The sequence below is a fragment of the Pelmatolapia mariae genome, linkage group LG13, assembly GCF_036321145.2.
Source record: "Pelmatolapia mariae isolate MD_Pm_ZW linkage group LG13, Pm_UMD_F_2, whole genome shotgun sequence".
Taxonomy (NCBI): domain Eukaryota; kingdom Metazoa; phylum Chordata; class Actinopteri; order Cichliformes; family Cichlidae; genus Pelmatolapia; species Pelmatolapia mariae.
In genome coordinates this window covers 7,067,756-7,083,533 of record NC_086238.1, presented here as the reverse complement: position 1 = coordinate 7,083,533, position 15,778 = coordinate 7,067,756, and the positions used below count along the sequence as shown (strand labels likewise).

Here is a 15,778-nt window from a genome sequence, read left to right as displayed (position 1 = left end):
GAGCTGCTGCACTGCTTTATCTCTGACTCATCCTCCTCATTCGTCACAAATAATTACAGTATGCCAAACTTAAAATGCATTGATAATTGCTTTTGTAATGTGATGATGTGCTGAATGATGATTCAGATTTGTGAGAAACAAGAATCTTTGTTGTTGATGCTATTAATAAACACACAGTTATTAAAAGTGAGTTATTAGATAATAAAGGAGGAATATGAATATCTCTTTATTATGCTCCTTAATCATGTGGAAATGATTTTTACCATCAACATCAAAGTACCAAATTAAAGAATATCCTTTCACAGAAAGATATTATATCCTTTCAGTAGATCGCCAAATATCTGTAAATTTAAAGCTTTTCTGGCAGCACTCACTGCAAGGCCCCTGCAATACTACCATAACACACGTTATCGTAGTATTTCTTGCCGGTAATCTATCACCAGCCTGGAAATTTTTCTTTTGCCCTTTTAGTGAGAAGTGTGACCACTGGACCAGGGTAAATGTATAGGAAGCTTTCATAGTTCACAGCAGGCGATGATTGCATGATGATTCCCTTTCTCTCTCAGGTTAAATGCCATGCCAGCTTTTATTTGCTTTCCCTTTCAGATCCCTCTCTTTACACGTGCATACAAACTCGCTCATACAATCACACATATCAGCTAATGGATGGCGGATGGTGTTGATGGTGCTTCTGCTGTGGAACATGTTGCACATTCTGTGTTTGCAAGGAAATTTGACATACACTGCATATATTCCACGTGCTGGCACATTTAGAGTCCTTCAAAAGGTTTAAACAAATTCACACCTATAGTTTTCAACTTTACTTGATGAGTGAAGTGTTTAAAATTTGAGGAAAATTGAGTATTGAGACAAAACCCATGCAGACATTGTCCAGTGGATGAAACCTGGAGTTTTTTAAAATTTGTAACAGTGCTGTGAGCATAGCTTCACTTGGTTCAGCAAAGCTTTGAACTTGTTCTTTGCACTTGTACTCAAGCTAATGTAAATAGACATAACTGCCTTGTGTCCTTTATTGATAACACTGTGCAATGAAAAGGATCTAAAGGAGTGTCCTTTCAAGATGTGGTTAAGTACTGAGCAAGGAACTGGAATGCTTTTCAAATTCTTCTCAGACCACTACATTTTTGTTCCTGGATTCACATATGTTTTCACAACGGGAAATATACGAGAAGGTCATCAGCAATTGTAGGTGTCTCTCAATCATTGTTCTCAAGTATTTTCACTTGATAGTGATTCTCCTTTTCGCAGCTTGTATGTTCATTTGACCTCTGTGAGAGAGGCTTATTCATGTGTAACCACAGTTCTCCAGAAAGTGGCTCCATTGTCTCCAGTTCTTTTCAATGCTGACGTCTCTCCGATAATGAAATGACTTGATGGATTTTCCCTAAGCCGTGGGCTCTTAGGTGGCTGAAAGAATAATTACATGGATCACTTTTGTTCGCAGTTCTACTGATAGATTCCCAATCCCTCTCTTTGGGTTTTTTCTGCCTCTTATAATGGCAGCCTCCTTACATTTCTCCCGGAAATTTCCTCAGCATTTGAGGGTATTGACTGACTGGAACAAGGCTGGAAAAAGACATATATGGTCAGTGAGCGACAGTCACATCCTGTTACGTTTAAATGCCCTTCTATTTCTATTCTTCATATTGCTCCACTCAGCATTAGTGGACATATTTTTCCCTCTCAGGGCATGAATCTATCAATGCAGTATGTTATAATATAACCATTATTGCTTTCTTCACTTCTGCTTTTACTTTAACCTTCTGCGAGCTTTCACTCACCTCATAAAGGATAAACGTCCTCCCTGTGTCAGTTTAGATGTGCCCCTCTTTGGTCTCAATTATTGTCTGATGGGATTTTTAATGGTACCACATGTCACACTGGGTCTTTGGCACATTTTTATCACACACAACCCTCACTGCAGCTGACAGCAAGGTAATGAAAAAGGTGGAAATACCTGTCAGGCGCATTTCACGGCATTGGCTCATAGCCTAAAGTTTATCTGAAGGATTTATATCAAAATGACAGAAGCTAGTGATGCACTGGTGTGCTTATTAGATATTATAGAAGTACACTGCTTTGAATGGGTATGTGACTGAAAACAACAGTTTTTCTTGCATAATTACATCAGTAGAGTGCCACTGTAGCTTGATAACAGCATGTGACAAATTTGAAAAATGGATTTAATTAAAATTGAGACACTATCAAGTGAAGTTAATGGATTTGAGTAAGATGGGAGTCTGGATGCAGTGTTCTATCAGTGAAGTAGGAGGCAGCTGTCTGAATATGTGCCTTGTATACTTGGCAGGATGGGTAAACATGGGCTGCATGCTAACTCGAAACATGAAGGTCAGAAAAAGACTCGGGGAGCACAGACAGCATTTGTTGCTGTAAGCTTGTCGGCAGTTTGTCAAAACCAGACTTAACTTGTCTGACACAAAGTCTCCAGACGCAGGTGCAGTTGTGTTATAGCTGACGTAACACCTCGGTCATTTTATATTACATGCACACATTGTTAATAGGACAACCTGAATTAGTTTTACTGCTGAGTACCATCTGATATAACCCTCCTCATCGAATGTCAGTCTATATTTCATGTATTCATCCATCTGTATGCTGCAAGCTACAGTATTTATCTTTCAGCTATCAACTCATACCTTCAAAAACCGACTCGCAAACATGGAGCTTTAAAGCTACAACTCATAACTAAATCTATTATTTCATACCGAGTTATATTTTCTGCTGTTTCTTCTGGCTAACTTATGTTGTTAACGTAAAATATCTTAATACATCAAAATGAAATCAATCATTTGACAAAAATCAAAACTTTCACCGGAAGCCATCTGTTAAGCACAAAAATCGCAAATTCACCAAAAACTTTCCCCTGTTATTGTATCTCGTGATCATGAAGCAGATGGTTAGAAATGACTCAGTCTGAACACTGAAGCCACATACATCATCCTCTCATTAACTGTTAGCAGTGATGCTCTCAGAGCAGCTGGCACAGTTAAAGTCACCAAAACATTACCATATCCACATGATGCCTTAAAAGTGGCCAAGCAGGAAATCACAGAGTACTGTGGAGTACTCTTTAAGAAGCAGTCATAAAAACCTGGAGCAAGCATTTGTATTTAAATAGATTAGCTTTATTATTCACTTGCAAATAAAATCTTCGTGGTTACACCTTAATCTTTCTGCTGCCTTGTCTTGAATTTTGATGAGGAATAAAAAATGTGGAGCATCTTTTACCCTCTGATCTATTTTTAAGAAGTGTAGAAGAATTCCCACCTCTGGAGCTTTCTGTTTGATTCAGGGCAACATTACTCAGCTGTGTGTGACTCAGACAAGAAGAAGCTGCAGGAGAAAGAGGAAGTACTTGAAGTGAGGTCTCATGTTTCCTTTATCATACATGTGCATGAGTCTTTCGTTCCCTCCTGTCTTTTCCTGTCAAAATTTAGAAATGCACAGATCTGAAAGAAGCATATATCTCTTCAATACATACATGTTTAATTGATTGCACAGTGAATGCACCGTGAAACTCTTTGATTATTCTGAGGACGGTGCCGGTAGTGTAGTTCTCAAAGCTGGACAACAGTCAAGGTTTGCATAAAGACCAGATGGGGTTACAGTAGGTTCATTAGTGCCTTTATTGCTTTGAATCTGGAACAATGTGGTTCTCACGTTGTACCGTGTGCTAGCAAGATAATATCTGTACTTCTTAATTAGAGCTTGTGTGCAACACATGAAAATCATACCACAAATGCCCTTTGAAACAAGTCTTAATAACAATATCTTATAGCTACAATAACACTTTTGTGGGGATTGCATTAGCAGATGTTTTTGTCTGAAGTCATGGAAAATTTGTTTTTTGATATCATTCTTTTCAACAAACGCAACAAAACAAACAAAAAACTTTTTTGTTTAAACTTTTTTCTAAACAAAAATATTTAAAACATTGCATGTTTTTACGAACACTGTTTCTCAGGAGACCATAAGCCTAAAACTGGATAAGTGACTAAGAGAGGGGATGGATGGATGGATGGATGGATGGATGGATAGATGGATGGAGTGATATGATTTAGTGATGTAGAACCATTCCAGAACAACAGGAAATCTGAGTGAATAAAATTACCCTAAATTGTTTTTCCAGTAAAATAAATCGACCAATTTTCCGATATTATCATGATGACTTTTATTTAAACACATAAATAAATAAAACTTGATCCTTTTGTGTTTATGATTATTGAAAATTGAACTATTTGATGGCTTGCCAATGTATTACACAGGATGACTGGTCTCGAGAGGATGAATGCCACTGACTCCTGTGGTTATAGAGCACAATCACTAGTCTGAGTTGACCTTTGTGCTTCAGAATGAAATGTCTCTTTTGGTCTCTATTGGATGGATTACAATTCAATTTAAGGTAGACAGATATGGTCTCTGTTGGATTTGGTGACTATGTCACCCCTCCCACTGTCTCCGAGGTGGTCCTGGCCTACTCTTGATGATGACTGGTTGACAAGGGAGGGTTATAACTTACTGCAGTTATCCTGGGGCTTCCAGGTTGTAAAAGCTGGCCCAGATGAATTGCTGTCTGTCTAGTTCACTCACCCTTTTTGGTGTTTGTGGTGGTTTATGTTTAATAAATTATCTTTTAATGAAAAATATCATCTTATGTGGATTTGCTCATTTTCACATAAGATTTCACAGGACTTTGGAATCCTATGAAAAACTAAGTACGCCACATAATACAATAACATGTAGAACCACCTGTAGCAATAACTTGATGCCACTGCGTTACTTCATCAGTCTGTTGCATTGTCATGGAGGAGTTTTTTCTTTACAACATTACTTCGGTTCATGGAGGTTTGCAGGCATTTGTTTATGAACAGCTTTCTGAAGGTCCTGGCATTTCAATCAGCTGAAGTCTGCACTTTGATTGTGCCACTGCAGCACATTGAGTCTTTTCTCCTTCAGCTATTCTGTGTGTTTGGGATCATTGTCCCATTGCATGACACAGTTTCAGCTAAGCTTTAGGTGTTGGACAGATGGCCTCACATTTGACTCTAGCATATTTTGCTATTCACGGCAAAACATGTAATAGACACGCTGGTCCACCTCATTCAATTCACCCTTTACTAGCTTAATCGTTTCTGCTTTTTAAGGACCCTGGGATGCATTTTTTATGTTTTTTGCTCACTACCGACATCTTGGCTTTAAATATATTACCTCCGTCTGCTGGTCTCTTCTAGATGCGTCTCCATTTCATGTTTTGGAGAGGCAAAGTGTGAAATGGACACGGTGAACCGGTATGTCTATTACACGTTTTGCTGTGATACTGGGTTGTCAGGCCATACCCCAAACCACCGTGCCTGACAGTTGGTATTAAGTGTTTGTGCTGATTTGCTAACATGGTGCTGTGCAGTAAGCGACATTGTCCCAGAAATTCTGTGGTTTGTTCAGATGCAACTTTGAAAAGCTAAGCGATGCTGGCATGTTCTTCTAGGAGAGATGAGATTTTCTCCAGCCCTTCCAAACAAGCCTTACTAGTTCAGTCTTTTTCTGTTATACTGTCATTAAATTTAACCTGCTAACTAAGATCTGACCCAAATGTAGACGTGGGTTTTTTGTAGTTTCTCTGAGTATTGTCTGACCTTGGGGCCAGTCTGCTGGGATGTCCACTCCTGGGAAAATTGTAGTACTGTGTTAACACACACCAAGATGCTCAACACTAACAAAATGCCAAAACTAGTGGTCACACTTACTGATAATCAGTTAATTAAGTGCATTTAATTAGCAGGACCTAGCTGCTACTGACCCTCAGTTACTGCTCAGTAATGGTGCTCTTTATTTTTCATGGGACTACAAATAAAACTTTCTTTTTCACATCATTGTAGCTTGAGCCAGTTTGTGAAAGTGACCTCTTTGACCACTCATCTTAAATCATTTTTTTATAGTTTAAATTTGTCTCATTTTGGAAAAGCAAGTGGGCATCAGTATTCAGTTAATTCTCAAACATGCAGATACATAAACACATATTGGCATGTCCATAAGCAGTAGAATCAATGTTTACAAGCTGAACAGATGGCTGGAGCATAACAAACTTGCAATGCTATTAATGTAATATTTGCTTGACATTTTTGCTGCAGACGTGAACAGGCAGCGTGGACTTTGTCCTTATGGTGAGTTATCCATGGTATCAAAACAAATAACTCTTGCTGCTCATTAATTTTTATCATGTGAAAAGCTTCCAAATCAGATTTTTTTTTATCTTTATCTTTGAGTAGATTGAATTATTGCCTCTTTAAATTTGTGGAATGTTAAAATTAACCATGAAGTCCTTGAAAATACTGAAAACAGTAGTATGAGGTTTTCGCTTGAAGGCAGTGAAACTCTTTAAACGTTTCTGCAATGGTTTTGGGGACAAAAAAAAGAAAAGAAATAAAAAATAAACAACCCAGGGGAAAAAAAACAAATGCGGCATTCCTGGACAAAAATAGATGGTCTTTTTATTACATCTATGAGCAGGGCAGGCTGTTTGCTTAAGGGCATGGGGAATACTTTGACATTTAAGCCCAACATTCCCATGATTCATATTATGTGGTTTGTCTGGTAGATTTACTGGAAGAGATTTGGATAAACTGCTATATAAGGAATACTTGGAGATTAAAGACAAAGAAAACTAGAGAAAAGAGGCCTAGTGAGACAAGGGAACATAATAGAAAGTCATGCCTTCATTATCATCATTATCTGCTGTTTTCCTTGGATATGTCATGTTTAAACATCTACGGATACTGTATGTAAACCCTTCTATGTGCTTCTGCAATTAATGAGCAGACCAGAGGGAGCTCACGGTGAAAGATTGTCTGACAGAAATTAAAAAGATCAGTCAGTTACGTTTTCTCAGTGTGTGCTGGGTGATTCTTTTCTTATTCAGCTCGCTGTAGCTGCTGCTGATTAAAAGAGGTTGCAGCACACGGGTGACTCCAGCTACTGTGGCAGTCTTGCACAAATTTGACAGCCAATTTATTTTGCTACAGTCTTTTAAAAACACCCATGTGAAATGCCACATTTAGCTTGTAGTGGCTCTTTAGCTCTAAAACTTCATTACTGCATATTTTCAGGAATTTAGAGGTCTGCCATGTTTGCATGCTTTTATGAGTTATTAATATTTTGTTTATGAGCTTTGTCCTTTATGATAAATTTCCACACACATACTGTAATCTATGTAATCTACTGCAATCTACTTCTACTTCACTATTGTGGTATGATGACCTGTTATAGATTGTTCAATAAACTCAGACAACACTGTAAAGACGGTGACTGCACTGACTTTTTAAATTGAGCTTGATCAGTTTAAGAGACCTGACATAATCTGATCAGGAAGTCAAATTTGTACAGCGTTTAAAGCTCACATAAAACAATAAATCCTTTGATACTGAACTGAATTTTTACCTCACATAGTCGTAAATGTTTTTTTTACATGAACAACTTCTACTTTGTCAGATTGCGAGAACTGTAGCGAGCGCCACTCCTTTTCCCCTGACACTCGGGTCGCATGAAGTCATCCAGCGCACTGATGTTCTTCTTCTTCCTCCTCTGCTTTCTTGTCCTTCCCACGCACAGTGACTTAATCGCTAGGTCTGTACACAGCATTTCGTGTATGGCAGGTTTGTGTCTGCCACTACACTACCCACTCACTAAATCTCCCAGGGAGATGTGGTATGCACACACCTCCAGACTGGGGCTCCTTCCAAACTCTCTGAATACTTTCAGCTAATTGCCCTCGCTTGGTGTGCTTCACAGTGATATGGTCAGCTCATCTTTTGCCCTTTTGGTGAATAATTCAATTTACTGGGGGCAGTTTTGTCTTATGACAAGACATGATCGTTTCAAATTTTTTGATTCAATTTGCTTTGCATTGGATTTAAGTAGGATGGATGACACAGATGGCAAGGACCTTTGAAAACTGCCACAGCAGTTGGCGAGGTAATGCCTACCTCCATCCCTTTTCGTGGCTCCTTTTATTCTTTTCCCACTCCTTCTAGAAGCTCTGCAATTAAGAAAGCCTTTAACTTTCAATCCTGATGCTTTTGTATAAAGTCTTTGTTCTGCTGCCACATCAACAGCAGCAGTAGTGGGAGGAACCCATCTTAAATGATTTTTCATGTTAATTATTATTTCTCCATGACTTAATCATCGTGGGAGAATAAAGGTGTTGGCAGACTGGTGCTATAGTAAAGCATTGTTCAAGATCAGAATTGCTGAATTCTCTATGCATCGTCTCAATAAAAATACAGATGATAAATGTTTAAGAAGACAGCTTGGCACAGTTTCAAAATGTCAAAATGCACAGCATTTATTGCAATATCATCACAAACGTATTAGCAAAAATCAGACACAGTTTTGACAAAAATAAATAGATTTTTTTTTGCCTTTTAAAGGCTTCATACTGTCACAGTAAAGTAAAAACACAACATCCTGATTAGTCAGTGTTGTCTTACAACACAGATATCGCACAGCCACTCATATGACATGAGCTCAAATGTTAATTACACATTACCGAATAGCTGCTACCACATTCAATAACATTTCACCTTGTGCTGCCTTATGCAACCAAATAACGAGGTTGTATTACAAAATAAACATTACTTACAAAATGAACTACTTAACAGGATTAAAATCACACACTTTACCATAACACAACCATTGAGAAAAGTGTTCCCTCTGTTGAGTTGTGATTCAATCAGAGACTTCATAGGCACTTTAGAAGTCAGGCCTCACAGTTATACTGTACAGTATTTTCAATAAAACTATCAGTGTGATGCAACACAACTTTAAAATATCATCTGCTTTAAATGATTCCATGAACACATGAAGTATTTAATCCAGCTTTCTTCATCATGAGTGAGGTCAGAGGTTATGCTTGAATTTCAGTCAAGACATGCAGCCATTCGCTTTAGGTGGAACACAACACTTTGAGCATCTTTTTCAAACAATATAACTTATAAATACATTGATTTGAGGTAATACATATACTTCTGTTCCTTTGTTCTGGATTTTGGAGATGGGGCGGCAGTCTTGTTCACGTGTGCTGCAGTTTGTGCCTTTGAAACAGTCACTAGATTACCGTGCCACAGCAGTCTAGGTATTTCACACAAATTTACCAGAATGCTACAAAACTATATCACGAAAAACAGGTCCAAGACCTCTGCAGAAAAAGATGTACACTTGTATTAAATCCTCAATGCCATTAAAGTCTACAAACATAGCTGGCCTACATTTCTTTCCCCCCCACAATTAACCTACTCTACTGAGAGTTAACAAATAATAATTGAAAAACACATCTACAGTAAGTAGCACTGTGTGACATGCTTCTTGTAATCATGAACACGGGTATCTGCTGTAAATAAAGAGATGTCACTGGCAATAACGGTCAATGCATTTTTGCATTCAGGAATACAGCTGCGAAAAAAAGCAGGACAATCTGAGCATTTAGCTATCTAAGTCAGAAACGGTGGCAAATTAATAAAGTATGGAGATGCGGAGTAACACGTTGCTGGTTTTGGTCTTTTCATTGAATTTGTTCACAATAAAAAGTACAAAATATCTTGTCCCTTAACAAGTAATTACATGAGAAACGTTTGATATTATAATATCACTTTTTATGTTATCTCAAACTCAGAAGAAAATGTCAACATCCAAGATCAACACTTCACTTGTCACTGTGTTGATGTTCACTGGCCGAGGGGTTTTTCGGTTGGTGGTTGGACATTGTTGGTTGCATTGGAGGAGTTGTCATTTCTCCTTGCATTGTTCTCTATCCTGAACGAGGAGGAGTTGAACGTGCTCCTCTTGAGGACTTTGTTTGCCAGAAGGCTGCATGTCTTCCTGTACTGGTGACGCAACAGTGAGTAGACAAATGGGTCGCTTGCTGCCTTGGTGTAGGCCAAGCATTTGGACAGCACACCCCAGTGAGGGTTTATGGGTCCTGGGATGAAAAGCTCTACAATTCTACCTCAAACAGAGAAAACATGGGAAGAAAAGTCACATACAATTGATGGACAAAGTGCAGCTTCTTACATGAGTGAAATGGAAGAAATCTACAACACTTAATGAATCTCCACTAGTGCGTCAGTACTGTGAAAATGTCATCACTTCATTTCACTTCATTGAAATGTCATCACTATGTTCGGGGAATCTGAACAGATGGCTGTGATTTTTGTGGATCCTCAACTTCTTGCAAATGATGATTTCTTTTTAAATTCCTATTACATCAAAATAAAAGCTGGACAAACCAGCAAGAGCAATTTTTTGCTGTTGTCATTAACAGCAAATGCAAACACTGAGTGCACATTATACTGTAAAGAATGAAGTAAAGATGTAGTAGCTTAAATATTTAAAGTATTATCTTACACATACAGTAGTTACCACCATCTGTATTGCTGTTCTTGAAAAGCTTTTGATCATTAGCTGTAGTTCAATATCTCCTTGATGCCAGTTGTTAAAAATGTATTTTTAATCGTTTGATTCAAAATGAAGAAAAATGCACGAAACCTTCACATCTACTGGTGACAGTATGGTGGTAAATATCTCTCACAAACATGGATTCTGCTCCCACCCACCCACACACACATACACATCCACAAACCATATACAGCATTATACATCGCTCCTCACCTTGTAATGACATAAGGCGTGAAGCACACCACAAATGTGCCGATAAATGTACTGATTTTTTTGGTGGCCCTCTGCCTCCTCCGCTTCTGTTCATCCAAGCATTTCTGGCGTACACTGTCAAAGCACACAGGTAAGATTATCTCCCTTGTATGCATCACCAGAGACATGCAAACATAATGAAGCAGTCCAAAGAGAAGACATATGGGGCAGATGTGAAGAGAACAGTACACTGTGCACTGTTATCTAAGACAATTACATCAGAGATTCTCACACTACAGAGATAAAAAGAAAATATACAAAGAGAGAGCATTTCAATTCTGTTACTAGGAATCAAATGTGGTTATTTTATTCAATCAAATGTCCACAATTTGATTACAAATTTTGATAGAAATGATCAAAATGATGGACAGCTTTATAACAGCCAGTAAATCTGTAAAGATTCTGGTTGATTTAAATAAATGCACTAAATAAAGGTTTTCTTATATAATCACAATTTGCTGACAGAATTATTTAACCTCCAAAGTTTCCAAATGATTCTTCGACAATACATTACACACTGGATACATAAATAACAACGGGTGGAAATATTTTATGAAAAGACACATGTATTAAAAGGACAGGTGGATTAGAGCGAATGCATCTCTAATGCTTGTTTACCTGGGGTGGATATCCACAAGCAGCACCAGTGTCTGCATAGTGATGACGTCGATGCGTTTACAGTGAAACCTCGCAACTTTGAGAACTTTCAGATACGTTACACACAGCACGATCAGCGTGAGAAGGAAAGTGAGAGAGTGCAAAACCACGGTGAAAATGATGAACTGCGTCCCGGCTCCCTTCGCTCTCACACTGCACAGCGTGCACGATGCGTAAAGGTGGTTGTAGCCGACCCAGGAACGGCAGGTAGCCACCGTGGAGAAGCAAAGTGAATGTATCCACATGTATCCTAGAGCTATCACTGCATCCCGGTGCCGTATTCTTGAGTGGTAGCTCAGCGGGAAAACCACCGCCACCCATCTATCGATGCTAAGAGCTGCCATGGTCAACATGGAGTTTGTGGTGAGAAAAGTGTCGAGGAAACCCACAATTTGACAGAAACCGCTGCCCCCGGGGTGGCCCGTGGTGATGAGCCCGATCAGAGTTAGTGGCATGTTGGACACGCTCAGCAACAGGTTGCAAAACGTCAAATTGAGAATAAAAAGACCGGGTACCTGTTTGCGGATCTCCGGATTGTACATAAAGCAGATCAGCACCACAACGTTGGACAGCAGCGACACGACAATAATCCCCAAAACCAGCACAGAGGCAACTATGTCCGCTGCGTCCATCATGCTTCCTCTCAGAAACCCAGACTTTTGAAAAGTGCATCCACAGTCCTGATGCGAGCTGTCATCGTGAGTTGTGGACACAACGTATATGCGTCCAACACATGAACATGCTGCTTACCCTCACCGGGATCCGAACGTCTTCATTACAGGAAGCTACTCTTCCAGCAGCGTCGAAGATGGGGTTGTGGGAAATTCACACAGAGACCGCTCACCTTGTTACTGTGGGGGAATTTAGAAGTCTTCTTTACTGGAATGGGGTCACAGTAGGAGGCTGGTTCTCTTGCGGCGCTGCGGTAGTTTTTTCAATGGTCATGTCACTGGTCTCACACATCGGGGGTTCCTGCTGCGCAATTGCGCACTGACATGATGGACGGCCTTTTTTAAGGACAAAAAGTGCTTAAAGCAGTCGCTGTGTTTGAGCACTTACAGTCTATTGTCGTTTACTGCCAGCGTCTGAAGCACGCTGGTGCACTCATGTTCAAAAATAGCTTTTTAGTGTAAAAATAGAAGTGCGACGCACGATTACGTGGCTGGTGGTAAGGCTGATGTCATAAGCGTCACGTTGAACTCTGGAGTTTGGTAATGAAATGTTTTTGTGGGGTTTGGGGAAAAAATAGAAGCTTTAAAATATTAAAATAGCTAATTGAATGTTTTGCAAGTCAGTGTGACGAGATTAAATGGCAACACTATCATCACTTTATTAACATTTCACAGCAGATATACTTTGCCCAGAGCTCAGAAATCGTTGCGAGAACTGAGTGACCGGAGCCGTAACAGCGCAGTGTTCAAAGCTTTACGTGGTGCTTTAATTGGACGCAGTGCAGCTGGATTACATCCAGGGTATTAGTCCACAGTGCAGCAGTACCACCGCCTCTGGCACAAAACAGAACCGCGTGCATCCCCCAGCCCTGCAAAGGAAGGCACACTGTTAGAGATACTGTGTTGTCAATAGCTCAGCAGTATGTGTGTGTGTGTGTGTGTGTGTGTGTGTGTACGGGTTCGTACTATCCTGGTGGGGACCAAAATCTGACTTTTACTATCCTGGTGGGGACTTTCTGCACCGTGGGGACCAAAATCCAGGTCCCCTCGGGGTTGAAAGCAATTTTCACACTCAAAATGCGGTTTTACTGTCAGGATTACAATTAGGTTATGGTTAGGTTTAGGGTAAGGGTTAGGGTTAGGCATTCATTTTTAATGGTTAGGGTTAGGGTAAGGGGCTAGGGAAAGCATTATGTCAATGGGATGTCCCCACGAGGATAGCAAACCAGACATGTGTGTGTGTGTGTGTGTGTGTGTGTGTGTGTGTGTGTGGTTCAAGATCTTGAATTAGAAGACATTTCGGTTCATTCCTGTCTTCCTTACAAGATTGTTCAAGGTTTAAGCGTTACAATTAGAAATGCGTTTAGATTATATTACATATAAGTTCAGCATTTAGAAATGGTGATTCGGAAGTAAGGGAATAGTGAATTTATGATGTACTGTATACATCATTTGCCATCTTTGTGAATAAAAAAAAATAGTCTTGTATTATTTCAGAAAAGCACATAGGTATTAAAATATAGAAAAGATGACCCAGATAAATGCTTCATTGTTTATCAATGGTTGTACATAATGGCAACATTTTTACATAAAGGTAGATCAAACTGATTTCAGTGAAGATTTAGAGGTTTCAAGAAAAATACAAAGGAAATACAAATGTGAGAAAGTGTATAGTAGAGCTCTGCTTAGTAACCTATATTACGCTGATAACAGTGCACTATAGGTCTGTACAGATATCATTCACTACCCATACATTTGAAATATTATTTTACTTTATCGCTGTCCCTCACTATCACTAATATATGTGTGATAGTTCTTTTCTATCTATCCAAAGTAGTTCAAATGCAACATGATGCCTACTTTTGAATGCAGAAAGTTCAGCTTCAGACATACAACAAAGAATTAAATATTCATGCAGTGTCCTCTTTTCATTTCAGTTAACAGCCAAATGAAAAAAAAGAAAAAGATAATGAAATGTTTAGGCTACAGCAGTCTTTGCAGTGAAGCACAAAGTTAATGGCTCTACAGATTTACCCTATTATGTGAAAATGTTCACACTGAATAATATGGTACAAGGCTGACAACTGTGCAGAGCACTGAAAGGGAAAATATGGTGTATTCTTTACAAATCACTAAGTGTAACTAGATCAGACTAACGAAAGTGGTGAATAATGAGTTACAGTGATTATATGTTGTATGTGTTTTGATACATGCTAAATCTTATGTCAAGGGTGAAGCAGGGAGGTCAGACAACAAGAACATTTAACATCTTTGTCATGCTGCAGTTACTGTGTTGTATTAAACTGCTGTTACAGTCTGAAAAAAAAACCCAATCTCACACTACAAACCTGTCGACTGTTCATGTGACAAATGTAATTTGTGACCATCGCATCAATATTAGTCATATAGCAGTTTCTATTTTCACATATCCTTTAAATACACAGTATAGAGTCATTAACCACTGTCGCCATCCACCACACATCTTTGAACATTTCAATTAACCTGTTCAGTGAGACCAGCACAGTAAAGGTGCAAATTAAAATTACTAATTTCCACAAAAATCATTTAACTCAGATTAGGTTCAGGGCCAAAATTAAAAGCATGGATTTGATGTATGGTGTTTAATTGAAAAAGATTTCCCCACTGTCCAGCTACAAGGTGAGAAGCCAGTCTATTTGCTAGAACAGTGGTCACATGTGCAGCTGTCTAGCCATCTTATAAATTAAAGGTAATGACAAATATCTAGCAGGGGCTGCACTGATTTTTTAATTAATACCACAGAGAGAGAAGTTTTTAACTTTTTCATACAGGAGCAGATGGTAAGTCCACAAAGAACATCAATTCTCCCCGGTGCTTCCAAAGCCAAGATAAAGTCCAACTTTATTTTCTTACAGAGACTGAGTTAATGAGGTGAGAGGTTATAGCTCCAAATGGCCATACAACGAATCACCCAGTGGTCTCTGCAGACACTAGAAGTCAGAAGTAATTCCTAAAACCTTTGATTTAGTTAAATTCTCTTCATTTGTGTTCAGACTGACCAAAAAAAAAAGAAAGAAAGAAAAAAGAAAAAGGATTAAATCCATGCTTTCATTTTGTTTCTGTTTGAAAATACCTTTCTCTGGCGCCATCCAATGGTGGGAAAAGAAAAAGACACCACGACCAGACAGCGTGAACACAAGATGAGCGTGTTTCAAGCAACAGGTAGATGGCTGTGTGTTAAATCATTTTAAATCTGCTGTAATACACAAACAAACATTAAAGCAGCACAACTGAAACAAAAGTCGCTCTTGTGTTGACAAAGTGCTTCACAATGTTTGGCTCTTCCGTGCTGGCGTGTTCAGCCGCATTAATGCAGGTGTCTTCATTCATGCTAAGGTCGCATTTGACCTGATAATAATAATGCCCCTGGTTTCGGAAGACTTGGTTAATCAGTGAGTAATATGCTAACGCACACCAGAAGTTTTCTCGTGTTTGCTGCCGATATCTGTCTCTAAGGTCTTTTCAAATGAGTCGCTTAGGTGTCTGTTGCTGTTTAGATGCAGTTTGTGATTGGTTAATGGCTTTGCTATGTTTTCAGGCGATGTGGTGCCTGTTCCAAAGTTGTTGTGTGCGCATTCACGTGAACTGTTTAATTGTTGCTATCCACCGTGGTCAATTGTTGTCTTCTTTTAAATATTCGCTTTTGCATCCTGCTTGATCGCTAGATTAAT

The 15,778-nt window shown here is 39.0% G+C and overlaps 1 protein-coding gene across 1 annotated transcript; it reads right to left on the bottom strand.

The window, feature by feature from the left end:
* Nucleotides 1-8,425: 8,425 nt before the first annotated feature.
* On the bottom strand, nucleotides 8,426-12,602 carry LOC134640051 (G-protein coupled receptor 26-like). The gene is made up of 3 exons (XM_063491624.1): nucleotides 11,359-12,602; nucleotides 10,702-10,815; nucleotides 8,426-10,035 (listed from the first exon to the last, which is right to left on the bottom strand). Exons 1-3 carry the CDS (start codon nucleotides 12,030-12,032, stop codon nucleotides 9,759-9,761), a joined length of 1,065 nt encoding a protein of 354 aa, XP_063347694.1. The 5' UTR covers nucleotides 12,033-12,602; the 3' UTR covers nucleotides 8,426-9,758.
* Between the last annotated feature and the right edge of the window lie 3,176 nt (nucleotides 12,603-15,778).

Coding starts and splice junctions, on each gene's coding strand:
- LOC134640051 (XM_063491624.1), bottom strand. CDS start 12,032: ATGATGGACGCAGCGGACATAGTTGCCTCTGTGCTGGTTTTGGGGATT. Junction 10,816..11,358: donor CTTGTGGATATCCACCCCAG/GTAAACAAGCAT, acceptor GTGCTTTGACAG/TGTACGCCAGAAATGCTTGG. Junction 10,036..10,701: donor ACGCCTTATGTCATTACAAG/GTGAGGAGCGAT, acceptor TGTTTGAGGTAG/AATTGTAGAGCTTTTCATCC.